Here is a 19,907-nt window from a genome sequence, read left to right on the forward strand (position 1 = left end):
ATTTTTTTTTTCGACTCTTGGGTTTTTGATATACGTAACGACTTTCTTTTAACTCCACTGTTGTAATAAATGCTAATCAGTGCAATTTTGGAAGATCATCTCAAGGCGATCTCGTTCTAATTTTGTTTGATGTGTTGTTCTCTCCCTTGCCACGAGGGTTTTTTCCAGGTTCTGTGCTTTTTCTCCCTCCATAAAAATCAACATGTGAGTTGAGTTTGTTTGATGTGTTGTTCTCTCCATTGCCACGAGGGTTTTTTCCAGGTTCTGTGCTTTTTCTCCATCAATAAAAATCAACATGTGAGTTGAGTTTGTTTGATGTGTTGTTCTCTCCTTTGCCACGAGGGTTTTTCTCCAGGTTCTCTCTCTGGTTTTCCTCCCTCCATAAAAATCAACATGTGAGTTGAGTTTGTTTGATGTGTTGTTCTCTCCCTTGCCACAAGGGTTTTTTCCAAGTTCTCTGGTTTTCCTTCCTTCATAAAGATCAAGTGGAGAGTTGGGTTCTTATGGTAGTGAATGTGACTCGGCAAGGACTCACCTTATCATGGCAAAAAAAAATCCGTAACCCACCTGCTGTATTAACACAATCTCTCTGACAGCCACTGAAGCAGCACTTCATTGTTCCATTGCAGCCACCATCATCTTCACACATATTTCCTCGGCTTTCGCAAACCCCACTGACATCCCACATGGCTGGGCAGCTACCAAGTTTTTCAATAGTTTCACCTATTCCAAGGAACAGTATGAGTCGAATTATCCCTCGTAATTCTCTTCTTCTCTCGGTACAAAAGATTGTGTGAGGGCAATTGTATGCATTTCTAACCATTTTTAGGTGATTGCAAATCATGAAAAGTCAGCCTTGTAAAGCCTACTTTTCCACAGAATGCTTACTAGAAAGCCTTAACATAGAATAGAATATCTTGCGTGTAATGTTTGCCCATTTCAGACCATTTCAGTTTGAGTTGTATCCATATTCAGGTGTCTTGTCATGTGCAACCAATAATCGAAAAAATAATACTCTAAATAAATAGACTTTATACTTTATAGAGGGTAACACTTGACAGTGACTGAATTGATACACTCGCGTTCTTCTTGTAACGTCTCTAGTTAATCCGAGCCACGTAAAGATTACTAAGTAATTACAAAGGAAGCACCTTCCCCTCGTTTACTTTAAGGTAACAGGGAATATACTCAATACTCTAGAGAATGAAATGAGGTCTTATTAAATGGGAAACACCTAGGCTAAAAGGTTCTACTATTCATGCACAAGCACCCTGTATTTTCTATTAAGTGAAAATCAAGAAGTAGACGTCATTATTATTGCGGTTGTTTCTACATTTCACTTACATTCTCCATTTTTCACAACCGTTAGAATCATGTTTTTCTCACAACCAGCGTTCTCCATGGTCATCTGGTTCGGATACGTCTTGCCATCGGATGCACATTTAGGGTCATATTCCAATGTGCTAACCTGACGACACTCGCAAACAGCTGTGTCGTTGATGTTCATGCAGGTGTGTTGAGGATGGCTACACAGAGAGACGCTGCAAGGATCGGATACGATACCTACAAGACGACAAGAACATGTTAGTGTCCAAAATGGCGGGTATCCTACAGATCGAAATTGAATCTAGCTTGCTCTCTAGGCTTATGGCACAAAAACAGAGAAGCCAGAGAAAAATACTGGAATGAAGGAAGAGATGCCAAGTGATGCCGAGTGTTGCCGAATGATGCCGCGTGATGCCGAGTGATGCAAATTGCATAATTTAATGCCTTAGATATTATTGTGTTGCACATACCTTTGCATTGCCCATTGTGAGCCACCTTGATGTTCAGGCTGTGTTGACATGCATAAGAATCCATCATACATTTGTTTGTGTAGGTCTTATTGTCTGTTCCACACACATAATCCTTCAAAGTACTGCATTTCATCGTGCGGCATTCGCAAACTGGCATCGAGTTTCTCATGAAGCAAGACTGCATTGGATGACTGCATTTTATACGTGAGCTACAAGAATTGTTACCCCCTAAAATGAAAGCAAAACAAACAGCGAATCAGAAACGAGATAATGAATTAGGGACTCGTTCAAAAGCTCATCAAAGTTGGGTTGAAAAAAATTAAACACTAAAATAAAGAAAATATAATAAGCGCGCGCGTGCTGTGTATAGTTATAAAGCACCTGAAGAAGTTGGCAGGGCATGAGAGACGAAGTGCTTCATAACTGCACACAACACAACAAGTTTTTTATTTCGTTTACAACTACTAGTTTAGTAAACAAGAAAAGAAAGAAAAGAAAAGGAAAAATTAGAAACAAAGAGATTAAAAAAACGGAAACATTTTCTTTTCTAATGACTCGTTTTAGCATAGTGAATCTAATAGTCTAGTCTAACACCCTTCTTAACTTCGGCATAATTTTCCCATTTCAGACAACTTTTCATTCTCTTAAGGCCGGTTTAGAAGGTACGATTTTCGCCTACAACTATCGTATACAACATGCTTGCGTCTGTCGTAGGCAAGTTGTAGGCTTGATTTACACGCTACGAAACGAGTTGTAGGATGGCGCGAGAGTGTTGTATACGATAGTCGTAGGCGAAAATCGTACCGTCTAAACCAGCCTTTAAGAATACTATTATTTGTTCAAGTCGCATCCATATTCATGTCTCTTCTCATGCGTTACCGCTAAACAAAGAAATGATACTCTAGGGAATGACACATGGTCTGAAATGAGAAGCATTACACCTAAAAGGTAAAAAGGTTTATACCGCATACCTTTAGGACATTCTCCTCTCGATGCTACGGTTATCATCTTTTTAGACGTGCATATACTTGTTTTCATTTCACATTCATTGCCATAAGTCTTGCCATCGGAGCCACATATGGGCATATATTCAAAGGTACAAAACTTTGAACACACACATGATGTACTGCCCTCTTTTGAAGCCATACAACGCCCATAGTAAGGACATCTTACTCGAGCACATGGATCCACTGTTAATGAATCGCAAATACCTATCAGCCAACCTATAAGACCTATGCTAGGCAACGTGAAAAATATGCCCTTGGTTTCAAAAGAGTGTGAACTATCAGGAGGTTATTTTTTTCGTTCATTTACGACGTTTGACCAATACCATTAGATGGCTTAGCAAACAAGGCACATGAAACCCTATAAATCGCCTAATAGTTCGCACTATTTGTAAGATTTATTACCCCTCTCCCTTTTAAAAGAAAAAAGGAACCTTACCCTTTGGGGTGCAGTCTGGTCTTCCACGAATACGGGTTCCTGTCAATTCAGAGCCAGCTTCGTCAACGCACCAACAGTGTCCAGTAGAACCGTGGCATTGCATGCTCTCGTATTTACCGCTATCCTCGCAGCTTGGTTGAAATCGTCCTATTGGTGGAAGGTCTAGTGAATCTCGATAGTGTCTTTGGCACTTGGTAAGTCCTAGAAAAGAGAGTAAAAAGCGATAACCACTGAAGGATGACAACAAAGGCAAATCTCATCATCTTATGTCTCTCAAGCAGTTGTGTCAAAATGAAAAACCCAGAAACGAAAAAAAAAGCACCTCGCTATTTATGTTTGATCATATAACAAGTCATATAGGAAAATGGCGTTATATATAAAATTGAATGTTTTGTTCACATTTGATATTATAATTAATGCCCATAAGAAGGTCGTGGGTTCGATTCCCACCTGAAACTCAGAGTCCTTTCTCCTACTCATATATTCTATATCGGCGCGCACATAGAAATATATCGGAGATCAATGCTAAGAAGACATCTAATAAGTTGTATTAACCTTAATGACACGGCGTCATGTTTATTACTCGGGCTTTCAAAGAAATGCCCGAGGTATAAATTGGGCTTTATTTGCGTTCTGTCACAAATCGCAGTTGCGTTCAAAGCGCATGCGCAAGTTCTATGCGCGTGCGTAGTATGCGCCACATAAGCACATGGTCGAGCAATGGCGGAATTTTTCAAGGTTTCGTCAGAAGGATGACAGTGTTCACGAAGAATTCTTTCGTTTTTCTGCTATGAAGCCCGAGTTTACGCAGATATGCGTCTAGTTCCTATGAAAATAAACACCTTTGTTTAAACCCGCATAACCTCATCCTGAAGCGCTCAAATACAAGACCGCGCGGGAAAGAAATCTATTGTCCTTTCACCATGGCTGCCGAGTAAGAAGGTCCATCATTTCCTACCTGCATCACTGCAGTCAGGAGGTGGTTGTGCTCCGCGTATGCTGATTCGAGTGCTCACTATTTCTTCTCCGGTCTTACTATGAACACACCAACAATCTCCAACTGAACTATGACACTGTCTTTCGTTAAAACTGCCATCAGGTTTACACGATGGGATAAATGTTCCAGGAGCTGGTACTCCGAATGGTCCATTTGCTGCTTTCAGTTTCTTTTGGCAAAGCGTCAACACTGGCTCTAGAATTGATGTATTAATGACAATCTGTTAGACCAAGTTTCCATTATTACAATGCACGATCGTTTGTGTCCAAAGCAAAAAACGAAGCTCAAAATTCATAATTCTCAAGATTAGGCAATGTTGTTAGCAACTTTTCTCACCATCTTATTGTAACATTGCCGCAAACGTTGTAAGAATTAGAATCAAGTTCTAATTTTTGCCAAGATTGTGACAACTATTTTGCCAATCTCAAGTGTTAACTCCTCCTACAACTTGTCTCGCAACGATATGTTACAACCAATAATATTTCATATATATACACGTTTGGATCAGAGAGTTGGCTTTTCTATCAAACTTTCTCAGTCAGATATCACGAAGGAAAGTTCCGAAAGCGATTGCAAAGAGTTTGAGTACATCCAAGTAGAATGAGGTGTTTGATTGACGGCAGTCTATTGCAAACTACACGACGCGATTTGTGTCTGGGATCGCCGCGTAGTAATGCAAAGGGCGGTAACACAAGTTCCACTTATCATTGTCGCCATACCCTTATCATTGTCGCCATACCCTTATCATTGTCGCCATACCCTTATCATTGTCGCCATACCCTTATCATTGTCGCCATACCCTTTTGATGCAACTACAACCGCAAAGTATTTTTTATAGCGTATCAAAAGTTCGAGACAATTTTCAAGGAACATTCCCTTAAAGTATCAGCGGACTAAACCTCTCCGCTAGATAACACTGCATTCAAAACACAATGTGGAAATTACCGGTAGGTAGAGGAATGGCCTCTAAACACTGCCTTTGACAGCCATTAAAACAGCACTTCTGATTGGGTCCACTGCATGTTGAATCTATTGTACATTCATCCCCCATTTTGTCACAGATACCATTCTTGCCTTTGGTAGGATCTGGGCAACGTCCTGGTACGCCAAAACCAGAACCGACAACTAAAATAAAATATACGAACGTAAACCATTAGATTGATGTATAGTGAAGAATTCCCGGTGGCGTATCCATAAACATTAGCCTCTGGCTTAGAAGACTTACCAGGATTGTTACAGTTTGGACTTCCTCTTATGCGTGTATTAGGAAGTTCATTGCCGTATATATCCACACACCAACAGTGTCCAGTTGAACCATGGCATTGGATGCTTTCATAGAAACCATCAGCTCGACATTTGGGGGTAAATTGGCCAACCAATCCTAATAAGCCACTATTAGACTTTCGATGTTTATGACATGGTGACATTCCATCTGTTAATAATTAACATCACCATTAGGAAATGTTTCTAAAACTTAAACAACTAAATAAATGGGCCTTCTCTGGTTTAAATGCTTTTTCCATCTCAGATCACGTGTCATTCTCTTCAAATAGGACTCTTTGTTTGAGTCGTATCCATAAGTGTCTTCTCATGCGCAACCATAAGGCAAGCAAATGATACTCTAGGGAATAAACGTGCCCTGACTTGGATCAGCTCAAAGATAAGATAATATTTTTTGAAGGGTAGAGTGGTAGGGAATAAACGTGCCCTGCCTTAGATCATCTCAAAGGTAAGATAATATTTTTCGAAGGGTAGAGTGGTGGGGAACAAACGTGCCCTGACTTGGATCATCTCAAAGGTAAGATAATATTTTTTGAAGGGTAGAGTGGTAGGGAATAAACGTGCCCTGGCTTAGATCATCTCAAAGGTAAGATAATATTTTTCGAAGGGTAGAGTGGTGGGGAATAAACGTGCCCTGACTTGGATCATCTCAAAGGTAAGATAATATTCTTTGAAGGGTAGAGTGGTAGGGAATAAACGTGCCCTGGCTTAGATCATCTCAAAGGTAAGATGATATTCTTTGAAGGGTAGAGTGGTAGGGAATAAACGTGCCCTGACTTAGATCATCTCAAAGGTAAGATAATATTTTTTGAAGGGTAGAGTGGTAGGGAATAAACGTGCCCTGACTTGGATCATCTCAAAGGTAAGATAATATTCTTTGAAGGGTAGAGTGGTAGGGAATAAACGTGCCCTGACTTGGATCATCTCAAAGGTAAGATAATATTCTTTGAAGGGTAGAATGGTAGGGAATAAACGTGCACAAGATAATATTTTTTGAAGGGCAGAGTACGTACTCAAACATTAATGTGGTATAAATCAATCTTGTGTACCTGGGTAAACGCAATCTCTCTGGCATCCATTGTTGCAGCACTTTTGAATGAAGGGACATTGGCTGTCATTGTCACATGCATCACCACGGAAATCACAGAAACCTCTTGAACCTTTCCAGGGATTTGGGCATTGTCCTTGGCGCTCGCTTGGAACTAATGTAAAAGGTGAAAACATTTGCAATTAAATCTTTTGTGGTGTTTAGAGTAAGAACACTTAGAATTCTGGTCCAGATCTATAGTCTGGTCCAGTGCTTAGCCCAAAAGCTCGTTCATAACAGTTTATCTATAGTAATGATACCCACCTACAAAGAAATACTTAATATCAAAAATATCAATCTATACCTTCAAGACAACGAAATAATTACACCAGTTTTGCTTAAAAATAATTTATTTCTATTTGTTATTTTATTTTTATATGACAAAGCTCCTGCAATTAATATATGATAGGTATTTTGAGGAGAAACGCACCTTTGACATCACAGTTTGGTTTTCCTCTAACTCTAGTCCCAGCGATTTCCGTTCCATTTTCATGCACACACCAGCATTGCCCAACCGATCCATGGCATTGCACCTTCTTATAGAAACCATCTTGTGTGCAGCTTGGCACGAATACCCCAATAGGCGGCAGTTCGTCAGAGAGTTGATCCATCGCTCTTTGTTTTTCTACCTGACATTTTGTAAGGTTAACTGAAAAGAAAGATTATGTTATTTGATTAATAATATTTTCAGTAGAATTCTTTGTGGCTGACAGCACATGGTGATCAGTGCTTGACTACCATTCGGAGCAGATAATGAGATTCAAGGACTTTTATCAGTTGATTGAAAACCAGCAATAGAAATGATTCGTCTGGTTGACTGCACATGGTGATCAGTGCCTGACTACCATTCGGAGCAGGTGATGAGATTCAAAGACTTTTATCAGTTGATTGAAAACCAGCAATAGAAATGATTCGTCTGGTTGGCTGCACATGGTGTTCAGTGTTTGACCACCATTTGGAGGAAATGAAATTTAAAGACGTTTTCATCTGATTGAACCAACAAGGACCATTAACCCTTGGCAACAACGTAGCATACCGCTCGAGGACAAGGACAAGTACCGTCGACCCAACCAAATTCCACGCATGCGCAGATATGATCGTTCCGCAGCCTAGGTATTATGCTTCCCTTTGCCTCAGGAGTTGCCTGGTACCCATAACTAAACAATACTGGAAATGTGTCTTGCTCACCTGGTCTAACACAGTCTTTCTGGCAGCCATTGAAGCAACATCTGAAATTGCCAAAACAGTCTTTGTCGGTGCTGCATCTATCGCCCATCCTGTCACAAAACCTCGTGTTTTTCCATGGTTTTGGGCATCTTCCTGCTGGCTTTTTGTCCTTCTCGGCCTTGCCTTTGGTAGAGACACAGTCTTTTTGACAGCCGTTGTGACAGCATTTTTCCTCGCCCTTACAGTCATAGTCAACACCGCACATATCTCCTCGTCGATCACAAATACCGTCCAGTCCTTTCCAGGGCTTTGGACAAACACCAGGCTTGATTCCTAGATTCAAATAGTGAGGAACAGCTTCATCAGAATATAATGAAATAACAATCAAAGATTTTAATATAGAATGCAAATACTTCCTCACGATGACCCTTCGATCAGGGTATGGCTAACTCACAGATGGAACTCTAAAACAACTTCTAAGCTGCGAGGGTACAGCTAAATTCTAGATCGAATTGTATTTTAGGCTGTTAGGCTTTGCGGAGGAGGGAAAATCGGAAAACCGAAAGAAAAGCCCTGGAATGAAGGCACTTACCAGGTGGGCTTAAACATTCCATTTTGCATCCAGTAAAACAGCATTTACTTATACCATTACACTGATTGTCATACGAACAGTCATCTTGTGTATCTTGGCAGTTCTCAGCTTCAATCGCATCTTGAATTGGGCATTGACCAGGTTTGGGTTTGTAAGTCGGGGCATTCATACACTCACGATGGCAGCCATTGTTACAGCACTTTTGACGGCCAAAGCAGTCATTATCTTTAGAACATTCATGGGTGGTTGTTTTGCAGGATGCAGGATTAAGTCCATTACTCTACAAATGTTTGAAGATAAAAAGGAAATTAGAAGTAGAATGACAACAGAATAAGTCTTGCATTTTTTTCCAAAGTAGATCACGCTACAATTCTTGATCACCGTTAAACTGGGGCTTAGTTTGAGCTTAATATTCCTTTCTAGCAGAGTTTCACTCATTCTTGATTGAAAATCTGCCTAGAACCGCCAACGAGGGAGACTCTGCTAACAGGAAAAGGTTAATGCTTGATGGCTTGGGATTTACAAAAGGGGAGGAGAGCCATATCAGCAGCCACTTATCAGATGTAAATGAAAGTAACATTGGATTTAATACCGGTGCAGGGCAAATTCCTGGTTTTGGTCTTCCATTGGGCATTTTCTTGGGTAACGAACAATCGAAATAGCACCCGTTGTGGCAGCACTTGTGCATTCCAGGGCATTCATGATCGGCTTGGCAAACATCACTCTGGTATCTGTTCTGGCAAGTCTAGAAATTCGATAACGTGTACATATAAGTATTGGGAATAAAGATAATTATTCAAACCCAACTAGTGATCTATCGTCAATGCTGCGTTCTGATTGGATGAGCTATTCAAATAAGAATTCAACGCCATACCACTTTAGAAAACTTTGGAGCAGGGCATTGACCAAGTCTTTCCCGACGGCCAGCAGTTCTTGCCATCTTTAGAGGCTCTGAGCATGATCTGTGACAACCATCAAAACAGCACTTGGATTTCCCTTGGCAGTCCATGTCGGACATACAGGAATCCCTACTGATATCCGAACAGCTACCGACATCGAACTTTGGCTCTCGGCACACTCCTGGTTTAACTAGATTTTTAAAATGTAAAAATATCAGAATTATTTTCCACAAAGAAACACGAAGAAAAGCCTTAATCAATACACATTTTGCCTTCAGTGCAAACAGGAGTCACATGACCCTAACTCCAGCCCTAAAGGATAAACCTAACCCTAAATCCTAACTTGTAATTAGAATTCAATGTCGGTCACGTGATTAGAATGTTAGAAGCAGTTAATACACAACTCTTAGAAATTCGCTCAATCCATGCGATTTGATTGGAGTAGAATATATGTATGTTTCTATCTGGCCCTTCCACTGCGCTCAATGATATGCCACATTTAAGACTCTGATCTTTTTCTATATAGCTTACCTTTCAAGTTGACACCCAATTGCACAGCTTCTGTAAAATGAAGTAAGAAAAAATGAACTTGAAATCACTAATTAAGGTAAGTGTTAACTTAGGTCGAGGGTCATTTTTGCCATTAATGGCAACGATACCTACGGTACGTATATTCAGTTATAGTCGTACTTTAGCTAATCCTACCAGCTAATCGGTATTTTACGGTAACCGAAACGACGGCAATGTGATAGGATATTGATAAATACTCGGGTTTCCTTCGATATCCCGAAGGTGGCCGTATAATACTCGGGTTTCCTTTGATATCCCGAAGGTGGCCGTATAATACTCGGGTTTTCCTTCGATATCCCGAAGGTTGCCGTATAGTACAGGTTCTAATTTGCTCCAGCAGTTGACAGCATGCCCCGAAAGGAATTGTGGGTCATTTATTTTTTAGCATTTTCCTAGCAGAGACTGCAAGTTGATCTGAGAGAAAGTGTCAGCCAATCAGAATCGAGAAAACTTGCAAAACTGAGTTGTTACTTTTCTTTTTGAAATTATGGATTTCCAGGTCACCACATGAAAAAAGATGACGGTCCTAATAACACAATAACTAATGAGTTATATATTTTTTATTACAATGGTGGGCATGTTTTTATTTTTCGCTGTTCAATTTTCACAGGCTTTATAACACCTCAGTTTTGCAGTGACGTCATTTCTACGTCACTATTTCAGATCAGCTGATGAGTACAATATAGATTTCTCTTCCCGACTAAAATGGAATTCCACCATGCATGAGCTCGACTACCATTTACGATGAATTCAAAGTAAGAAGAATTCGTATCTTGCTGATTCTCTTGGTAGAGTCATGGAAAATGCTAATCATAATACGATGTTGAATCCCCAATTATCATTGGTTGACCTTGATGTACAGGTCAACTCAGCTGGTATAACAAGTGCTTTACGAAAATAACAAAAGGAATCTCAAGTCAAATATTGGAACTCACTTTTCTTGCATTTCCTCTCACAGCGTTTGAGTGAGTGGAATCTGTTAGCGTTCCCATCGCAGCCACTGTAAATGAACTTCTTGCATGAGTTTGAAGCGGCATCAAAGTAATACCGGGCGGTATGTCCGGTACATGCACCCAGGGCTTTTGGTAGACTACACACGTGTTTGGCTGGAATATAAGACATTAGAACTGGTTTTAATATGGAACTGTTTGCAAAGGTTTCATTGACTTTTTTTCCCATTGACTCAGTGCTTTAACTTCTTTCGTTCCTTGTTTGACGTCAAATATATTTTGAGATTTTTTTATGTTAATGAAATGGAAAACAATACATTTGACGTACAAGAGAGATCATTTCACACAATACACCTATTACCTGAACAGCTTACTAAGCAGGCCTTCTTGCTGTCAAAATTGTTGGCGTTGCCGCGACAACCACCATAAACAAACATCTTGCATTTAGCTTGTCTCGTGTCGTAGTACCATTTCTGAAATCTTGCCATACAAGGTCCAGGCCTCTTGGGAAGATTGCAAATGTCAGTAGCTGTGGAAGAAAAAATATACATGAATTCTCTTGATCACTTTTAAAGGGGCACTTAGATGAAAACACCCCGATTTTTGAAAGTCCGAATAATTGAAGTATTTGAGGATAATATGACTCAATTATGATTATGTAAATCCAGATTAGTGAACATTTTAGCCTGGGAGCCACTTGCAGATTGAGATATTTTGGGTTAAAAGAGAAAAGTACAATAGGGTTGAGTAAATGACGTCATTTAGTTATAATTTAGATGCTGAATAAAATCGATAATTTTTTCCCCGCCACTTTTGACTATGAAGGAAACATATTGCTTGGCTACTATCTGGGCCATATGGATAAGTTTAAACAAATTTCAAGTCATTTCCAATTTTTATTGATTTTCATCCAAGTGCCACTTTTAAATGTTATCGAAATATCTATCGGCTTAATCACAGATGAAATTTGAATTTAGCTTCCAAGGTTTTGCTTAGGGAGGTAAACCAGAGAACCTGGAGAAAAACCCCCGAATCAAGAGAGAGACCTAAAAAAACATTCTGCTCACATGTGATGCTGCGAATCCAATCTCATACCCAGAGCCTGCGTTTCTTCTGGCTTGCGGACTAAGAACGAGGGCTCTGGCATAATCCATTTTTCTGGCGCATGCGCAGTTTACCAGAAGTAAAATATAATCAATGAAAATCATGCTTTCAAACTGAGCTTTGTGTTATAAAAATCACAAACCAGGAACATATTTATACAATTTTTGCACAAGTGTTTGAACGCATGCGCTTATACCGGAAAAAGAAATCCTGGTCTCAAAAAATGGATTACGCCAGAGCCCTCGTTCTTCGCCGCAGGCCAGAAGAAACGCAGACTCTAGTTACAAGATTGCCGCGAATCTAAAGATAGAACCCGTGTCGCGTGCCAAGAGGTGAGAGGCGAGTACACTACAACTACACCACCTTTGATTAAGCAATTTTTTTCCGAAGTAAAAGTCGATTTGACTCGAAACTAATTGCTTTTCAATATTACCTGAGTGGAAGCAGGATCTTATGCAGGATTCTTTATCGAGAAAGTTGTTTTCGTTTCCTCCATCTCCACTGAAGACAAATGCCTCACAAAGACGAGTAGCAGAATTGAAAAAGAATCGTACGACGAATCTGCTACCGGTGCCAATAAGCTTGTTTTTTAGGCAAACGCTCCTTGGTTTGATGGCCTTTAACGTTATGATCTTGGGTTCTAAGAAAGTAATTGCATGAAAGATCAGTGTGGATAAGACACACAAATATGGATACAACTCAAACAAACAATGTTATTCTCAAGAAAATGACACGTGGTCTGAAATGGGTAAAAAATACGAGAGAGAGAGAGAGAGAGAGAGAGAGAGGAAATAAAGAAAAGAAAGAAAAATGAATGAAAGACTACAAAATATAATACGAGTTTAGGCGATTAAAACAAGATACGGTTTTCGCGCGGTAAAATTGTTTATAAAACTTGACGTTTCGACTGCAACAACTGTGAAAGTCTTCTTGCTTCCAAACAAATAGAGGCTTGGCACCATCACGTGACGGCAGCCATGTTAGATGGCAGGAACAATACAATCGTTTTACATGAAAAAGAATTCAATTCCCAAGAGTAAAGGGATTTTATTGTTGTGCAATCCGTATTATGGCGCCCGCACGTGATGGTGCAAAGCCTCTAAACATGAAAAACCCCAGAATATTAGAATCTTGAGTATTACGATGCCTTTCTACATACCTTGGACTGACACATTGACTGATGCCACTATAGAACGAACGCCATCAAATGCGCTGCACATATAAACACCAGCGTCACTCGTGACGACAGTCTTCACCTTCAATACATTATCTTGCGGTAACATCCTATCAGAGGGTAGCCGCTCCAAGCCAACTTTATCCCAGATTATCTGAATTGGATCTCCTTCAAACTGGCATGTGATCTTACCAGCTTTGCCAGCCTTCAAAACTTGATTCTTCACATGTGAAGGGCTCACCGTAACTGTATCTAAGACGAAAGAGAAATATTATTCAACTAAATCCCTGGAGCCTCAACTCCACAGCATTTGGACAACTAGTGTGAAAACAATGTCTTGCAATCTAAAATAAATACTTTTCAATAAAAACTCAAATGTTTCGCTTAAGATTCCATTCCAATAATGTATGGACATTATTAAAAATAAAAGCCCATGCGCGCCCCGTATTGTTACAGTTTTAATTTGCGCGACCCAGCAACAATGGAACACTGACGAGAATTCGTCGTCAAGGGTCGAAATTTTTGGAAAATTTTCAAGATTACAAACTAGATCGTAGTGAAAAACAAAAGAAATAGAAACAACGCAAAAGAAATAAAATGTAATTAAAGGAAAAAGGAAAAATAAATAAATAATAATTTAATGCAAAAACGACGACGACAATAACAACAACAACAACAACAACAACAACAACAACAACAACAACACTGAACATAATACTTACTTTGTCCACGTCTGCATTCTCCAGGATATGCTACACCAATGATGTCACCAAGAACACAGGCTGTCAAGTTCATTTCACATCGACTCGGATATGTTATTTTATCAGTACCACAAACAGTCTCATCTCTTCGTGGAGCTGGACATTTGGTAGGACACACGCATTTGGGTCGATTGTACTTATCCATAATACAGATTTCGCCTTGGGTGTAACACGTTTTCTTTGCACAGAGTACTGTAAAGAAAATATACATTAAAACCTTGTTTCACGAGGGTGGCGTTTAGAGTGCTTAATTCTTAATAGCATGCACGAGTGGAATCATACGATTACCGTCGCGACAAAATAGGGACTTGGTGGACGTCAATCAAGGTGTTTCCATGACGTTGTCGTAAAACAAGCCTATGGTTTGTCATGGAAACGCCATTGATTAACAAAACCCTCGAAGCACAGGAGAGAAGCAACAAGCAACTCTACTCACGTAAAACACCGAGACCATAAATCGAAACCGGGCTGCTTTGCTATCCGTGCTTTGCAACTCATAATGCTATGCAGGTATTACTTCGTTTAGATCATAACTGAAATACCTTTGGTGCATTCAGCGACAGATGCGTAAACACTAGGATTGGGGTTACAAGTAGATGTAGTGTGGCAGCATCTGAAAGAAAATAAAATAATAAATGGATGGACGGACGGACGGACGGACGGACGGACGGACGGACGGACGGATGGATGGATGGATGGATGGATGGATGGATGGGAAGGAAGGAAGGAATGAATGAAGGAAGGATGGATGGATGGAAGGAAGGATGGATGGATGGATGGATGGATGGATGGATGGATGGATGGATGGATGGATGGATGGATGGATGGATGGATGGATGGATGGATGGATGCATGGATGGATGCATGGATGGATGCATGGATGGAAGTATGCATGGATATTATACCTTTTGCAATCACTCTTGTAGCAGAATTTCGTCTTCTTTTTCAGACAATTTGGATTTTGCTTATTGCGTTCTCCTACACCTGGATCTACACTACATTGCGCTAAAAATGAAGAACAAAAATTAATTAGAAAGAGAACTTTATAACATAGGACGGACAAAAAAGAAGACTGAATACAAGAGTTTCGAGTTCTCTATTGCTCAGAGCATAGTTAATAACTATGCTCAGGGTTAGAATCCATTTTGAGTTAAATATTCACGTGCTCCAGTGAAGGTCCTGTGAAATTTTGAAAGTGTTTGTGTTGTTGAAGATGTGTATTCTTTATTTTACCGTTGGTATTTGTCAATATTTAGACAATGATACGAGGCTAATCCTGAGTAAATGACTCTAACGCCACAGGAAACCCAAATTTCTAAAAACATTTTCGTTGTATTTTCTGGCTCAAAAAACCCAGACTTTTGGCACATTTAAGAAAATGTCACTGACGCCACACACAGTCGTAGTTGTACTGGATGTGCTCATACATTTACTGTATTTTGTCAAGTTCAACCAGAACCAAGTGAATTTGGTAAGGTCTATTTCCGAACCTACTGTCTACGTTTCCAAGACCTTATCGTTGTCAGTGGAGGGGAAACCCTGTGGTATATCAAAGGTGTTACCTTGAACAGGTCGAGGTGGTAGAATAGCAGGTTTACAGGTATAGCCTCCACAACCATCATTACAACACTTTCGTGTACCAGTACAATCAATGTCCATGTAGCATTGTTGCGCCTTTACGCCACAAACGATATTCCCTTTTGGCCTTGGACAACGTCCTTCTTTAGCTGAACTATAGCCTAAGTAAAAATCATACAAGGCTTGAGATGGAATAAGGTTAAGAATGCACATAATTTGGCTAATACCCCTCTTTACATAGGACGTAATGTTTTGCCATTTCATACCACGTAACGTTCTCTTGAGAATAAGATTTTTTAATTAGAGTTGTATCTATATTCATGTGTCTTTTCATGCACAACCGTTAAACAAAGTAATGATAAATCTTGTACCCAGAGCCTGCTTTTCGTCTCGCCTGCGGCGAAGAACGAGGGCTCTGGTGTAATTCATTTTTTGAAACCAGGCTTTCTTGGTCTTCCAGTATAAGAGCGCATGCGTTCAAAGACGTGCCAAAAATTAAAAATTAAATAAATAAATAAATAAATCCTGGAATTCTGTTTAAAAGCATGATTTTCATTGATTATATTTCACTTCCGTAAAATTTCGCATGCGCCAAAGAATGGATTATGCCAGAGCCCTCGTCATTCGCCGCAAGGCATAAGAAACGCAGACTCTGGGTACGAGAAAAATGATGCTCTATCGCATGACACGTGGTCTGAAGTGGAACAATATCACGCCCAAGGTAAAGAGGTCGATTGCAGATCATATGTTGGAAGTCAGCACTTCACTGCAAATATGTGTATTTAGTCTACTGCTTTAGATAAGAACAATTTTCTTGGGTGAGTCATTCTAATCATAAATTACAAAAGCCATAATATGACAAACAACTTGAGATATCATCTTTATATCAATCTGATAGTATTACGAAACATTTAAGTTGTATGACATGGTTTAACCTTTTAGAAAAACCGCCGGCATCTTTAGGATTAATTCTAGTTATAAGCCCAACTTATATCGCATTCATGGCACTGATGCCGCATGAAAATGGAATTAAAGAAAAAAAAAAAAAAAAAGAAGAAGAAGAAGAAAAAGAAAAAGAAAAATACAAAAAAAAAAAAAAAAAAAAAAAAAAAAAAGAAAAGGAAAAAAATTCTTTTTCTTTTTCACCCCAAATAGCGATTTCTACGGATGACGTTACTATTGCGCATCAAGAGATTGAAGTGCGGACAAGCCAAGCCTAGCGCACATGCTAATAGAGGTTTTTCACCATCATGTACGTGACGGCAGCCATGTTAGATGGTAGGAACAATGCAATCGTTTTACATGAGACAGAATTCAAATCCAGAGAGCACAGGGATTTTATTGTTGTGCCAACTAACCACAGGTAGTCCAAGCTGTATTATGGGCTTGGACACGTGATGCTGGAAAACCTCTATATGCTGAATCAATGTTTTGGTTCTTGTTGTTTTCTATGCACGACTGATATTCTTCTTCTTTTCCATGTAATCCAAGCATTTTCGTGATATCTATTTTTAGAAAATGCTATTCTTTACGCCTCTGTTTATAGCCCCCATCCTCCGTAAGCTCTTATGAATAAATATATTGAAGGCCATGGCTTATATAAATATTGTTTTCGATGATCCTTATCATATATCATGTATCATGCTGTTGGCCTTTTGGACGCCATCAAAATTCCTTATTTAGTGTTATAACCTACGGTCAAGAACTGCGACGTGAAGGCCTTTGCCCGGGTGAAATACGATTCATTAACTTTGACGAAAACTAAAATCTTAAAATGGTAAAAGGCCGTGGAAACACTATACATTTAATCTTAAAATAGCTCCATGGCCTTGATAGTGTTTTGGGAGGACCTTCATTTATTGGAAGGATTTTTACGCAGGGCTTAAATTCCGAGGGGGGGAGGGGGAGGCTATTTTTTTTTGAGGTCGTACAGTGTCAAAAAACATTGCATGCACAACAGCAAAGGATGTATTTTGCTTATCTCGGGGGATTCCATCTGTAAAAACAAAGATTCTGCTATCTGATGATTACTTTGGAATGAGAAATATTTGAATAGACTGTGATCCAGTTTTGTAAAAAAACAAAGATAAGCCGAAATCCAATACTGTTAAAACAAAGGATACTGATAAAGGTCGATTGAGTCAAAACAGAAGTTTTTTTTTTTGGCTTGTATTTTATTCCATTTGCATTATTCCATTATTCAATATTGACATATTCAAAACCTTCTCTGATACTCGTTCTCGATCCGAAGCATACTGAGAAGTGCCCTTTCTCGTACATTACCGCTGTATTCCTTGATTACAGACTCATTTAAACAGTGTTTGCCTCATTTCAGTGTGAAAAATATTCCACAAATACTATGAACGATGAAGTAAAGACTATATTTATACACAACTTTAACAATACAAACTTCCCTGGACCTATACTGGACCACATGAATAATCTCCAGAGGCTAACAGCGAGCTTTAAAGTGTGGATCGAGCAAGTTCATTTCAGTTCTACGATAACTGCATGTATGGCTGCATTGACAGGGCAGAAAAACGGGTTCTGCTTTCGCCGTTTATGCGTTAATAAGCTTTATATTTCATAAACAGGCTCTTTTTGGCCTGATTAACAAAATACCAAAACTGGGGGAAATTTAATTAATGCGTATTTGAGATATATCGCCGTGAACGTTGGGAGAGATGATATTTTGATCAGCACAAAATTGCTCGAGGTTAGCAGAATTTTGTGAAAAGTTTAAAGCACAAGAGACACGAATGAAACAATAAACGTTTTTTCAGCATGAATGAGAGATAAAGGAAAAAAATTCGTGCGAAAGTAGCAGCCTTGTCATTTTTCTGCTCTGTCGGCTGCAGTTCAATAAGCCCGAAGCGAGATGACGTTTTACCCCCGACTCTATACCATAATAGTTTTTAAAATTCTTTCATATTAAAATTTTTGATTCCTTAGAGAATACAGGAACAATAGTCATAATTAAAGAACAAAAGCAATGTTAAAATGATTATGGCCTAGAGACGGGGGTAAAACGTCATCTCGCTTCAGGCTTATTGCGAAATGAAATTTTCTGTTCTTTATAGGGCGAGTTAAGTAGAACGTTTATTTGTCTGGTAAAAAAACGAAATACGATACAAGTAGGTTAAGACGGCTTGTGATTTATAAATCTGACGGATAAAAGGTCGGTGAAGGCGGCCAAGAATTAACTGAACAATGCGTAAACAACTACTCGATTAAAACGAACAATTACCACTCATCTCAATAGAAGTTCCCTAAAGAATTCAATCATAACAATACTGAGACTGTTTTATCAAACTCTGGAACTCCAAGTTAAATATATTTTTCATGTGCTGTGAATTTTGTTTTAAATACATCGGCTTACTGTGTATAATTAGACAAGATAACCTTGGCGCGGGTTTCCAAAACGCCCGTATTAAAGATATTGTTACAGCTACTTTGAAAGTAATTTTACTCAGCTTGCTTTGCTAAAAGTTTTTTTCCATAAAGTATTTTATCGAAAACTATTAGGATCTGAAAACCAGAACTAGCACGAGTCGTTTCCCTAAAACCATTACTTAAATATTCAACAACTTAATGCAATAGTTAACGAGCTAAAAGCATCCAAATAGAATAATCAAACTACCTTATTAAACACAGCGTATAAAGATATCTCCCTTACCTGAGATGCCAAAGATTTGCGCTCCAAAGAGCACAAAAATTAGAAACCCTTTCATGTTCGAACTGCAGTCAGAGGAAGTTTGCTCACGGAGCAACGATACTTATACAAAATTCCAACATCCGGCTGTCAATCAAAGATGTCCAATGAGTGATGACATTGCTTCTGGTACTTGATTGGCTCTTTCTGTTGAGTAGGGTGATCGGCCAATCCAATGTAAATTTTACATTGTTTCTGGAACAATTGATACTGTATTTTCCCTCCTACGCAAAATTTGTGATAATCGCGCGCGCCTCATGCAAATCATGGAAAATTCCTATAAAATAAAACGCGCATTTTTATCGCTTCAATTGTTATTCCCAGACTCGCCACCAGTATAACTGCTTGATTTTCCAGCTGCTTCAAGGGTGCCGCGTTGAAACGAGTTATACTCTGGTTTTTCCTGTCTAGATTCTGATTCTAACATGGGGACGAGGACCTCAGCGGTGCAGCGTTGAAACAAGTTATTCTCCGGTTTTCTTGTCTAGATTCTGATTCTAACATGGGGACGAGGACCTCAGCGGTGCAGCGTTGAAACAAGTTATTTTCCGGTTTTCTTGTCTAGATTCTGATTCTAACATGGGACGAGGGCCACAGCGGTGCAGCGTTGAAACGAGTTATTCTCCGGTTTTCTTGTCTAGATTCTGATTCTAACATTGGAAGAGGGCTTCAACTTCAACTTGGTGAAAGTTATGTCACCCTTGGTATTACCAACGTCAGCGGTTTCCTGGTATTCTGCCTCTAGTCCGGAAGGCACGAAGCTGAGAGCATAAATTGTGCAAAAAATAATCTAAAA

General features: G+C 39.3%; 1 protein-coding gene across 2 annotated transcripts in view; it reads right to left on the reverse strand.

The window, feature by feature from the left end:
• LOC116305499 (uncharacterized) overlaps positions 1-19,217 on the reverse strand; it is a 36,208-nt gene extending 16,991 nt beyond the window's left edge. For both annotated transcript variants that reach the window (XM_089039955.1, XM_089039954.1), the window contains exons 1-24: positions 19,076-19,217; positions 15,384-15,560; positions 14,727-14,826; positions 14,364-14,434; positions 13,783-14,013; positions 13,046-13,312; positions 12,320-12,526; positions 11,144-11,311; positions 10,768-10,938; positions 9,794-9,823; positions 9,238-9,452; positions 8,956-9,108; positions 8,364-8,643; positions 7,793-8,104; positions 7,035-7,253; positions 6,567-6,719; positions 5,462-5,668; positions 5,182-5,361; positions 4,198-4,431; positions 3,240-3,440; positions 2,768-2,986; positions 1,797-2,024; positions 1,345-1,563; positions 568-723 (exon numbers count right to left, since the gene is read on the reverse strand). In XM_089039955.1, coding sequence (XP_088896081.1) covers positions 568-723; positions 1,345-1,563; positions 1,797-2,024; positions 2,768-2,986; positions 3,240-3,440; positions 4,198-4,431; positions 5,182-5,361; positions 5,462-5,668; positions 6,567-6,719; positions 7,035-7,253; positions 7,793-8,104; positions 8,364-8,643; positions 8,956-9,108; positions 9,238-9,452; positions 9,794-9,823; positions 10,768-10,938; positions 11,144-11,311; positions 12,320-12,526; positions 13,046-13,312; positions 13,783-14,013; positions 14,364-14,434; positions 14,727-14,826; positions 15,384-15,560; positions 19,076-19,130 — 4,453 coding nt within the window. In that variant the 5' untranslated portion in view covers positions 19,131-19,217. The remainder of the gene's footprint in view (positions 1-567; positions 724-1,344; positions 1,564-1,796; positions 2,025-2,767; positions 2,987-3,239; positions 3,441-4,197; positions 4,432-5,181; positions 5,362-5,461; positions 5,669-6,566; positions 6,720-7,034; positions 7,254-7,792; positions 8,105-8,363; positions 8,644-8,955; positions 9,109-9,237; positions 9,453-9,793; positions 9,824-10,767; positions 10,939-11,143; positions 11,312-12,319; positions 12,527-13,045; positions 13,313-13,782; positions 14,014-14,363; positions 14,435-14,726; positions 14,827-15,383; positions 15,561-19,075) is intronic.
• Between the last annotated feature and the right edge of the window lie 690 nt (positions 19,218-19,907).

The sequence above is a fragment of the Actinia tenebrosa genome, unplaced genomic scaffold (assembly GCF_029948245.1).
Source record: "Actinia tenebrosa isolate PJP-AT-01 unplaced genomic scaffold, QUT_ActTen_1.0 PGA_scaffold7__59_contigs__length_16204524, whole genome shotgun sequence".
NCBI lineage: Eukaryota > Metazoa > Cnidaria > Anthozoa > Actiniaria > Actiniidae > Actinia > Actinia tenebrosa.